The 11,123-nt window shown below is 33.4% G+C and overlaps 1 protein-coding gene across 4 annotated transcripts; it reads right to left on the minus strand.

Moving 5' to 3' along the window:
• Positions 1–1,853: 1,853 nt before the first annotated feature.
• LOC18049291 (bifunctional nitrilase/nitrile hydratase NIT4A) lies at positions 1,854–5,944 on the minus strand. Of its 4 annotated transcripts, none has more exons than XM_024188653.1 (6): positions 5,692–5,944; positions 5,330–5,509; positions 3,820–3,942; positions 3,379–3,552; positions 2,759–3,040; positions 1,854–2,243 (listed from the first exon to the last, which is right to left on the minus strand). In XM_024188653.1, exons 1-6 carry the CDS (start codon positions 5,822–5,824, stop codon positions 2,071–2,073), a joined length of 1,065 nt encoding a protein of 354 aa, XP_024044421.1. In that variant the 5' UTR covers positions 5,825–5,944; the 3' UTR covers positions 1,854–2,070. The 4 variants fall into 4 exon arrangements, with proteins under 4 accessions (XP_024044421.1, XP_006442755.1, XP_024044422.1 ...); XM_006442692.2 differs by having other exon boundaries at positions 3,820–3,939; positions 5,692–5,942; XM_024188654.1 differs by lacking the exons at positions 5,330–5,509; positions 5,692–5,944 and adding an exon at positions 4,082–4,116 and having other exon boundaries at positions 3,820–3,939.
• Between the last annotated feature and the right edge of the window lie 5,179 nt (positions 5,945–11,123).

Here is an 11,123-nt window from a genome sequence, read left to right on the forward strand (position 1 = left end):
TTATATATCCCGCCTTAACTCCATATAGTAATAATTTTTTGAACATTGAAAAAAATAATATATTTTTTAAAAGTTATTTAGGATAATTATTTATTCTTCATACCTTTAAGATTGCCTTACATATTCCTAACAATCTATTATTTTATGTACTAGATTTTTGAAACCATGTTTATTCCTTTTATCAATATCTATATATAAAGTAGATTTGACATACTCCATTAATTAATTATCAATATCTATATTTGCATTAAGGATAACTAAGTTAAAATAGTAATTTTTCTAATTATACCTCTATTAAATTGTAACCTTTTCATAATAATAAAATTAATTGGTGCCAACATTATAATTATAAAGAGATTTTAATGTATATAGAAATAGATACAATGCTTCATTTAGAGCCAAATCAAGCCGAGTGTGATGGTTGTGCAGGAGGTGGGAAGCTCGCAAGTGATCGTTGTCCCTTGGATGCCATCAAGCGGTGTGCGTGCAATTTACAAAGCGGTCTTCATAATCTTTCACACATCAAATCTGATTTTCCTCATTTTTCTTGTATACCACCAGTGCAGAGGTTATACTGATTTGGGTGGTTTGGTGGATAGACGCACCACGTATTTCACAACATATAACACAATTTTCTTTATGGTTAATGCTAAATGTCACTTATACAGGGCTGGAAATATGCGACTCATTGAAAATATGATGTTACATTCTACAGACCACAGCCTGAATTCCTAATAATTCATGGCTTAATTGCAAAGTTTGGCTACACTTACCTTAATTATACCTTAGTCCTTAGATCTACAAGTATGCACGGATCTTATAAAAATAATCTTGATGGTAATTAATAAAAGAGCTGCTCATATCCTAGACTTTAACTATGGCTTTGGTCAGTTTTTTGGTGTTGTGACTTCAAAGTGTTGGGGGTACTTAGTATAAGATTTCTAAATTTTCAACCCAAAAGATTAGCCTTTTAGGTGGAGTGACCTACCACTTCACCTTATAAACCCAAGTATATCTATTTTACTAGTTAATGTGAGACACAACTCAACAATCCCCCCTCGGATGAAACCACCGCCGGACTCCTATCCTTTCGTCCGACACACCTGAGTTGTTCCACCACCACCTTCCGGCTACTAGGGTCTAGCTCTGATATCACTTGTTGAGGGGACTTAGCATAAGATTTTTAGGTATCCAACCCACAAGACTAGCCTTTTAGGTGGAGTGACCTACCATCTTATAAACCTAAGTATCTCCCATTTATTAATTAATGTGGGACACAACTCAACACAAAGTAACAACTGCAAAATGGAAGCTCTGGTTACCAAATGCAAGTTGATAGGTATTTGTTAAAGATGACTTTTAAAGTTTGATAGATTTTAGAAAACCACACAATAATTCTTAATTTTAGTTTCCAAATAACAATTGTAAGCGTTTTAGCCAACACTTGAGCAACTTGTCTTTGACACTAGTGCTACTAGAAAACAGTACCAATCCGAGCCTAAAAGCCCTCTCTGTTAAAATTCAAGTAATGGGGTTATGACGAATTCTTCTGTATTTTGTAAATTTCCTCCATCACCTCCCCTAAAGAAATTCAGAAGCACTAAAGCCAGAAGCAGCATCCATTTCATTTAGTTATGTATGCCAGTTATTGAAATTTTATCTCCAAAACTAGATTCCACGTAGTCTACTTTGATATTTTCCCAGAAATCAAGTGGCTTAATGTCAAAGCATCAAATTGCCATCAATGACAAAAGATGAATCTAATCTATGACTCTCATTTGCAGCCACTCAAAAGGAAGGCCCCAGCACAAAACTATTCCAAAAGAAGTCATGCAGCAAATATCCAAGGTGAATTTATTAAGCGTGACAAAAAGATTTTTCAATCTTACATTAACCAGAGAAATTACAACAAAGCATGACTGCAAATACATATTGCAGTTTCAATGAAGTAGGTACAACAGTAATAACACAGCTGACCTCGGCTATCATGACAGTCATGGAACAAGTGTCCATCTGATTATTTATTACACAGGCCACCGGATTTCAATGATAACTTAGCTCTAGCTGGAATCAACTAATTGTGACTGGGGTTATACACAGGCCACCTTCAGTTTTCACAGACGCTGATGTGTAAGTAACAGGGGTTGCAGGATGATCCCTCACAACCAAGCTAAGTACCTCAGGTCTTGAATAATGCCCGACCACATCAAAAGCAAACTTTTCCCGTGCTATTTCTCCAAGATCTGGTCATCATTGATAACAATCAGAAACTGAATTTTCACTCCTAAAACAGAACAGAAACATGGCTGAAAGATAACAGATTAACAGGTCTCAAAAGAAAGATGACAAAAGCTTTCCAGCCATGAAGGTCCATCGAAGATTGTAAAAGAAATGTTTCTATAATTTCATCCCACAATGGTCATAAAATTTGGCTCGGTTGACTCGTACTAATTGTTATGACTTAAAAAAAAATGACAATGAGATTTTGTGAACAGCTTTCAGATGATAGAGGTACCACTGGCACTACTGTGACTTATAAATGTCCAGACACATTTTGAGGGTCTTTCCAACTCCAAGTAAACAACCTTATGCAGTCTATAATTCAGGTTTTTCTTGAAATCAACTTGAAACTTAAATCCAGACATGATACTTAAAAGCACAATTAGTTTTGGCAACATGGAGAGAAACAACCAAGGTTAGGCAAAAGGTTCCAAACAATTTAGTTTAGGGTGACCATAAGCTGAACAGAGTGATCTACCTAAATCAGCTGAGATGAGAGCCTCTCCTTCATAGTTGGGTCCTGCCAGAACAGTCCCAGATGGTGATATGATAACACTACCTCCAGCACACACGACAGAATCCGGTGTGAGGTCCTCTTCAATGCCAGAGAAAACATATTCCGGAGGAGGTGGGTAATCTTTTCTTCGACAGAATTGGTTGGCTGACAGAACAAAACATCCGCCTTCAAGGGCAATGTGAGTCATTGATGCTTGCCATACATCCCTGGAATCAGCTGTCGGTGCACAGTATATTTCAATCCCTGGAAACAGCAACTAATATTATCATTTTAATAACAGCGTTAATAATCAATCTAAATGGTTTTAGGAGGCAATTTTTCCAATTACAAATGCAGGAGCTGTTCTTCAAAATCACAAGCAGCATCAAACAATATTCAGGATTAGAAAGACTTTATTACCAGAAGCAATGCTATGCCAGTGCATAAAAGTCTTAGAGTCACCATGCTAATCTTGATTCAATTAATTTATATTTGCCAATAAAAGCCATAATCAAATGAATGAAAATATATACTAAGAAAAAAGTTATGAACAAGCACTTTGGGAAAAACACCAAGTGCTAGTGTTAAGGTAAATTTCTAACCTTTACCATACAGGGCTGTCCTAAGAAGAGGCATTTTATTTTCCCAACAAATGGCAGCACCTATTTTTCCGATTGGAGTCTGGAAAACAGGAATTGTTGATCCATCTCCAAATCCCCAAATTATACGCTCTGATGCTGTTGGCACAACTTTTCGATGCTTCCCCAGGAAACAGCCTGTTACAGACACAAATTGTCGAGAACAAGAATTGAAGTAAAATAGAAAAATTGAAGATATTAATTGGAGAAAACCTAGACCTCCTAAAAGTACTTCGAAAGACAACACATCTGAAATCCTTCTCAACTAGTAAACTTGAGCCTAAAGGAAAAGACCACAATCCTAAGCTACAGCAAAACTAACACCACTTGCTAAGTTAAACAACACATAATCATCAAAAGATAAATATAAAATAAACAAATATACGTAGGAGATTGTATCACAACCTTGAGAATCAAAAAACAAAACAGTGCAGTACAGAGTATACCCATCTCTCTCTATCACACCCATTACCAAATACACCTTATATTTCCCAGCCATGGCTGCCAATCGATCAACTTCAGGACCTGCTAATCAGCATAAATAAAGATGTCAAGTACCATAATGTGTGCAGAAAAATTAGAAAAAATAAAATTTATGAGTTTATTTATTATGTCCATGTACAAATGACTAGGGTGACAAAGTGAGTAAAACGTTTTCACTAGCTACCTTCTGAAAATACAAGTGTTTCTTGTGTCTTTTGTAGAAACTGATTTATCGGCACAATGCATTTATGCAGAATATGCTTTCCACAGAGCATTTATAATTACCTTTTCAAAAATATTTATGTAAAAGAGAAAAAAATGCTTCCGGAAAATGCACTTACTACTACTACTACTAATAATAATAAAAGGGCTCTAACGTTCTTCCAGAAACCCTTATCTCAGTTTATGAAGGAACAATCAAAATTTTCCCCATTTCGAAAATTTAGCGGCTTCTCATCGTTTTCAAAATGTATCACTCTTTTACTTGTCGCCAACAAGCATTAATTGTTTTTGATAGTATCACAATGATAATTTTGACATTTAACAGGTTATTATTTGTTAAAAATAAAAATAAATTTTACACCTAATGATTGTAAAAATTATCGATTTTATACCCAATGATTATAAAAAAAAGTATCAATTTCTCACCCAATAATTGTAAAAAAGTTAATTAATTTTCTGCCCAATTATTGCAAAAAATATATATCTTCCACCCATTCTTATACACTTCAAGGACCAAATATTCATTTTGTTGATAATCTCTATTATTGTTAATAAAAAATAAAAAATTAATTCAATTTGTAAACTTTGGGTAGACCATTAAACAAATTTAAATTTCTAAATGTTTTTTCAAATCAGAAGAGAAAATGGGTAAAGGATTGATATAACCATTTTATTAAAACAAAAGGAAAAAGTACACAGCATTTTATGTCCCAAAAAAATGATGATCTTAGACTCTTAAGAAAGCACTAATAAAAACTTCTCCCAAAAAAAAAAAAAAATTGAGTCCAATCCTAACCTAAGCTCTAATTATCATTCTAAAATATTCTATCAGCCATACTTAAAATTAAATTGTATATGTAATTCTTATCCAGTAATTATTAATCACAATTTTATATATCCTTTCAAAAAAGCACTTCCATTAACATCCCAAATTAGGGAGAGAAACTTTTGCAGTGGTGGGACGGCCAAATAAAATTCTGTCAAGTGGTAGAATGGTGGATCCCCAAGTGTGATAGTAGAATATAAAATTAATTAAATAATAACTATATTTTATGTGCAACACAAACTTACATTCGGAAAATAACACAAACTTAGATTTCATGAGATTAGTGACACAAACTTACATCCTAGTTTTTTCAGTAACGGAAACTCACATTCGGAATATAACATCGACACAAATAAAAAGACCCGAGTAGAATGATGAACTAACCAGGAACATCAATGGCTGAAGCGTGATACTTGCGAAAATCTTCTTTACCCTTAGCCGTTCGATTAGCAATACTCACACCAAAATTTGTGCCACGAGGATACCCACCGATAAATGCTTCTGGAAACACCACTACCTGGGATCCATACCCCGACGCTTCAGCCAACAATCTCTCCGCCTTATCTGTTTTAGATAAAAGGAAAAAGGCTCACGGGCGATAAGATGGTGACAGAACTTGTGAAATTTCAGTTTCAGTTAGTTTAGTTACATAATACAAATACAAGCAACATTTTCGTTTTTTATATTTTTATTTTTTCCTAAAATTTGAATGGTGTCTGGCTGTGGCTACTGCTAAAGCAATATACCTAAAGTGGCGGGAGTGTCGTTGAAGATGGTGGAGGCCTGAACAACGGTGGCACGAACCGTTGATGCAGATGAGTCTGTACCCATGTCCACTTCTGCTAAAAGTGGTGCATTGTCTGATGCTACCATCGCCATTTATTTTTCTATTGTTATTTGTCTGTTTTAATTGAGACTAACTTCGGTATTTATGGTGTTCGCTTACCGTTCTCTCATGATATTCATACGATCAGCCATCCTTTTAGACCGAGTCCTTGCTCGAGCGGTTCTCAAGTTGCTATCATTGGCCGACTATCAGACACCAGAGTTCGAATTTGCTGGTTAAAAAATTGATTTGTATTTTCTTTATAGGAAAGAGTCCAACAATAATATTTAAAATAAGTCTTAGCAGCCTTTCTCAAGTAAAATATAGATTAAAACTTAGAAAAAAAAACTCATAAATGGTCTAAAAGATAAGAGCTCGAAAGTGAGCCAATAGAAAATTGAAAACATAATCGAAAGAAGAGTTTCACATAAAAGGGATTTGAACTTGAGATCTTGATCGTGATATTATGGATTAGGCTAATGAAATAAGCTACTTTTACTATGCTAATAAAATAAGTTACTAAAAAAAGCCAAGTGTTTGTTAATCTGTACTATTACGATCTTTGATAGTCTCGAAGGAAAAGTATATGTATTTAGTATTAGTGAATTGTTGTTTCATTTTATTAACACCAATATATATAATCATTTTCAAGTGAGAGTATCCTCATTTTTTTTTGTATGTGTTTTTTTTTCTTTTTTATATTTTACTAGCATCCCACTTTGATAAAATAAGGATATACACACACATATAAATTTAAGTTGTCATTTAATTTCTCCAAAATAAATTTAATAAATTATTTAGGCACATCTTTTTTTTTAAAAAAATAAATGTACAAAAAATGAAAAGAATCAATTAATTAATTTCATAATCTATTATATAAAATTTGATGAAATTCATAACTTATTTTTAGGAGCAAACCATTTAACCGATTTAAAAAAAAAGAGAGTAGAAACAACAAATGGAACATTTGTCATATAAACAAAAAATAATGAATTTGTAGAGCTAATTTAGCTAGACCATGTGCTCTGTTATTAACCATCCGCGGACCATTGTCGAATCATGAAGTGTCGAGATGAACCATTTTCCTAAATTTAAATAAAATGAAAAGTGATATATAGTTGTGGTAATACAATGTTTTAGGATAATGATCATAGAATTATGAAAAAATAAGATATAATTGTGGTTTTGTTACTTGTGATGACTTGGTCCATCACAATCCTATAATCTCTGATGACATAAAGTATAGTCTAGCTCTCTTCATTTTCTTCTCTCGAACTGTTGATTTTCCTTACAAAAAATATATGTTTCTATTAAAACAATGAAATTTAGTATTTAATGAACTTCATAATTCCACACAATTCAATAAACTTTGTAACGTGTTAAATTATTAGTCATAATTTAAATAAAATAAAAAGTAATATGTAGTTGTGGTAGTATGATATTTTAGGGTTGTGATTAATAAAATAAGACATTTTTTTTTTTGTTAAGATAATAGTAAGAACTTTAAAAGTGTGTGATGCCTTATTTTATAGGTTGTTTTTAAAAGCAACATTTAACTTATTTAAAACAATAATTGCTACTAAAATAGAAAAATTTATTAAATAAACATATTTTTAAAAATGATAATGTTAGTTTACTAAGTTTGGATGCTTAGTTGATATACTCACTGATCTTTTACTAATCATTTAATATCATGTGTATGATATTAATTGATTTTATTATTAATTATTAACTTATTATTTTTATAATTCACTCAATAGATAACACATAAACTTGCCATATCATTAAATATTCCAATTGATTATTCAAAATGATTAAGCATAACATTACTTCATAAAAATTTTACCAACAAAATTTTTATACAAAATTATAAAATAGTCCACTTTTTGTGTATCTTATTCGCAATTCCAAATGGAGTACATATAAAAAAAATAACTTGACCCAAACGTAACTTAAAGTTTATACATAATAATAATTAAGACTAATTTTAACAATCAAAGTTTATTTAGCTAAGTTGTATTGTTTGGTTGCTGAGAAAGTAAAAGAGAAAAGACAGAGAGAAAAATTCTGATTGAAGTAAAATCAATGAATCAATCCACAATGAATCTTATTACAAGGCTTTTTATATCTACATCTGGAATATTCTATACGCGCCAAATACATGAGCTTAAGTAACATAATCATGCTAACAAACTGAGCTGACTAACAAACCTATAACTAACTTGCTGACTTGTACTGCCACATCACTATTCTTAGCATATTCCTTAACATTCCCCCTCAAGCTTAAGGTCTGGGAAGGACATTAAGCTTGCGCCGAAGATAAGCAAAAGTATCAAAAGAGAGAGGTTTAGTTAGAATGTCAGCACATTGATTTGAGCTGGAAACATAAGTGATTTGAAGCTGCTGCTGAGCAATATGTTCCCGGACAAAATGAAGATCCAGCTCAATATGTTTTGTCTGAGAATGATACTTCGGATTACTAGCCAATGCTTCAGCACTCTTGTTATCACAATATAAAGTGGGAGTCTGAATTAAAGAAACCTTAAGCTCTTGAAAAAGATAAGTAAGCCATAAAACCTCTAAAGTTGCTAGAGCAAGAGCTCTATATTCAGATTTAGCTGAAGAACGAAAAACTATGTGCTGCTTCTTTGAAGACCATGAAATAAGATTATTGCCCAAAAATACATAATAACCACCAATGGACTTTCTATCATCTGGATCAGCACCCCAATTAGCATCAAAATAAGCAGTTAGAGTCAAGGAGCCCGAGTTAAAAAACTGAAGGCCATAATGTGCAGTACACTGAAGATACCTTAGAACTCGTTTGCAGGCTTGCCAATGGAGAACAATAGGTGCAGCTAAAAATTGACTAGGCTTATTCACAACATAAGCTATATCAGGTCTGGTAAGAAGGACATATTGCAGGGAGCCAACAATGCTTCTATATAAGGAAGGATTGCTAAATGCTGCACCTTTATCTTTATGGAGTTTATCAGTGGTATTCATAGGAGTATTAAAACTCTTGCTATCCAGCATGTTTGCCTTCTTCAAAATGTCTCCAATGAATTTAGTTTGAGATAAATGCAGACCTTGTATAGAGGGAGTGACCTCAAGCCCAAGAAAATAATTGAACTTACCCAAATCCTTAAGTGCAAATTCTGAACTGAGATTATGAATAACTTGCTCAATAAGTTGAGAATTTGAGCCAGTGATGAGAATATCATCCACATAGATGAGAACAAGTAAAATATCATGCCCAATATGCTGAAGAAATAAAGAAGTATCAGATTTGGACATAAAGAAACCCCAGTTCAATAAAGAGCCTTTTAATATGTCATACCAAGCTCTTGGAGCCTATTTAAGACCATATAAAGCTTTGTTAAGCCTGCAAACATAAGAAGGATGAGCAGAGTCTATAAAGCCCTCTGGTTGGTGCATGAAAACTTCCTCTGTAAGAATACCATTAAGGAATGCATTATTGATATCAAGTTATATGATTGGCCAATGATGCATAACTGCCAAACTCAAGACAACTCTTACAGTGTAAGGCTTAACTATTGGACTGAAGGTCTCAAAGAAGTCAATGTCATAAGTTTGATGATAATCATTAGCCACTAGACGAGCCTTATATTTAGATACAGTGCCATCAGGATTGTATTTAACTCTGTAAACCCATTTATTACTAATAATTTTAGTGGCTGCAGTAGCAGGAGCCAATGTCCAGGTGTTATTTCTTTGCAAGTCTTCTATTTCTTCTTTCATAGCAGAAAACCACCTAGAATCTTGAAGTGCTGCTTTGACCTTAGCTGGTTCAAGGTCTTGAGATACTGTTAGATAAGTTTTGGGCTTAAAAATACCAGCCTTAGCTCTGGTAATCATAGGATGTGAAGGAAGGATAGGGGGAGAATGAAAAAAGGGTAGTAGATGAAGAAGATGATGATACTAAATGTGAACTTGATGTTGGAAACAAAGCAGCTGCAGGGGTAGCAGTTGATGAGCCTTTATGATGACTGTCAACAGGAGTACAACTTTGAAGGAAAGTGACTTGAGAAGGTGCTTGATCAACAAAATTAAACATAGCAACATGAGGCTGGTTTAAAAACAATTCAGTATAGGGAAATTCAGACTCGTTAAAGGTGACATGCCTAGTAATGAAAACTTTGCTAGATTTATCCAAGCACTTATAGCCTTTATGTAAAGGGTTATAACCAATGAAGACACATTTTTAGGTGTGGAAATCAAGTTTGTGTTGATTATAAGGTTTGAGTAAAGGAAAACAAGAGCAACCAAAGACTTTAGTAAACTGGTAATCTGGTATTTGATTATGCAGCTTTCGAAAGGGTAAAACATTTGCAAGTGTTGGGGTAGGCATCCTATTGATAAGATAAATGGGTATATGGAAAGCTTCCCACCAAAATGAAAGAGGCAAGTGAGATTGAGCCAAAAGAGTAAGACCTGTTTCAACAATGCGTTTGTGCTTGCTTTCCACCACACCATTTTAGTGATGAGTGTGAGGACAACTATATTTAAATTGAATCCCTTTTTGTTGAAGAAATGGTTTAAAGGCTATGAATTCACCTCCCATATCATATTGTAATGCTTGACATGTAAAGAAAATTGTTTTTCCACAAGTAGTTTGAAGTGTTTGAATGTGTCAAAGGCCTCAGATTTTAGTGTCAAGGGAAATATCCAACAATAACGTGTAAAATCATCAACAAAAGATACATAGTATCTGTAACCATCCATGGACAGTAGAGAAGCTGGACCCCATAAATTAGCATGTAAAAGCTCAAGTGGAGATTTAGTTTTAATTTCAATAATAGGAAAATGAAGCTGATGTAACTTGCCATATTAACAGGCATTACAAAAATCAATGGAGCTATTGTTAACAGAATGTAAAGGAAGACATTTTATTATAGCTTGTAGGGTATGTTTATTAGGATGACCAAATCTGTTGTGTAACAGTTTGATGGATTCACTTCCTAAAGATAGAAAACTTGCAGGATAATGACCAGAATTGAGAGAATTTGACTCTTGTGAAGAGTTTACAATTTTATTGGTAGAAAAGACAGACAACATAGAGTTAGGACTAAGATATTGATTTGCAGATTGAGAGGAAGATTCTGCTTCTGACAGTAATCTATAAAGACCACCTTCAGCAATCCCCTGTGCCAGCAGAGTTCCTTCCATCTTGTCCTTAATGAAACATAAATTGGAAGAGAATTCAATGATGATATTATTGTCTAAAAGATGTTTAGATATGCTGATAAGATTTTTAGTAATCTTAGGTACACATAAGACATTAGTAAGGCTTAAACTGGTTCCCAAAGAAGTTAAGAAACAAGTATAACC

This window comes from Citrus clementina, unplaced genomic scaffold (genome assembly GCF_000493195.1).
Source record: "Citrus clementina cultivar Clemenules unplaced genomic scaffold, Citrus_clementina_v1.0 scaffold_3, whole genome shotgun sequence".
In the NCBI taxonomy this organism is placed as follows: domain Eukaryota; kingdom Viridiplantae; phylum Streptophyta; class Magnoliopsida; order Sapindales; family Rutaceae; genus Citrus; species Citrus x clementina.

What these genes read in the sequence shown, in the direction of transcription:
- LOC18049291 (XM_024188653.1), bottom strand. Translation starts at nt 5,824, where the DNA reads ATGGCGATGGTAGCATCAGACAATGCACCACTTTTAGCAGAAGTGGAC. An exon ending in CGACACTCCCGCCACTTTAG is followed by an intron (nt 5,510 to 5,691) that starts GTATATTGCTTT and finishes TATCTAAAACAG; the next exon opens with ATAAGGCGGAGAGATTGTTG. An exon ending in GACAGCCCTGTATGGTAAAG is followed by an intron (nt 3,041 to 3,378) that starts GTTAGAAATTTA and finishes TGCTGTTTCCAG; the next exon opens with GGATTGAAATATACTGTGCA.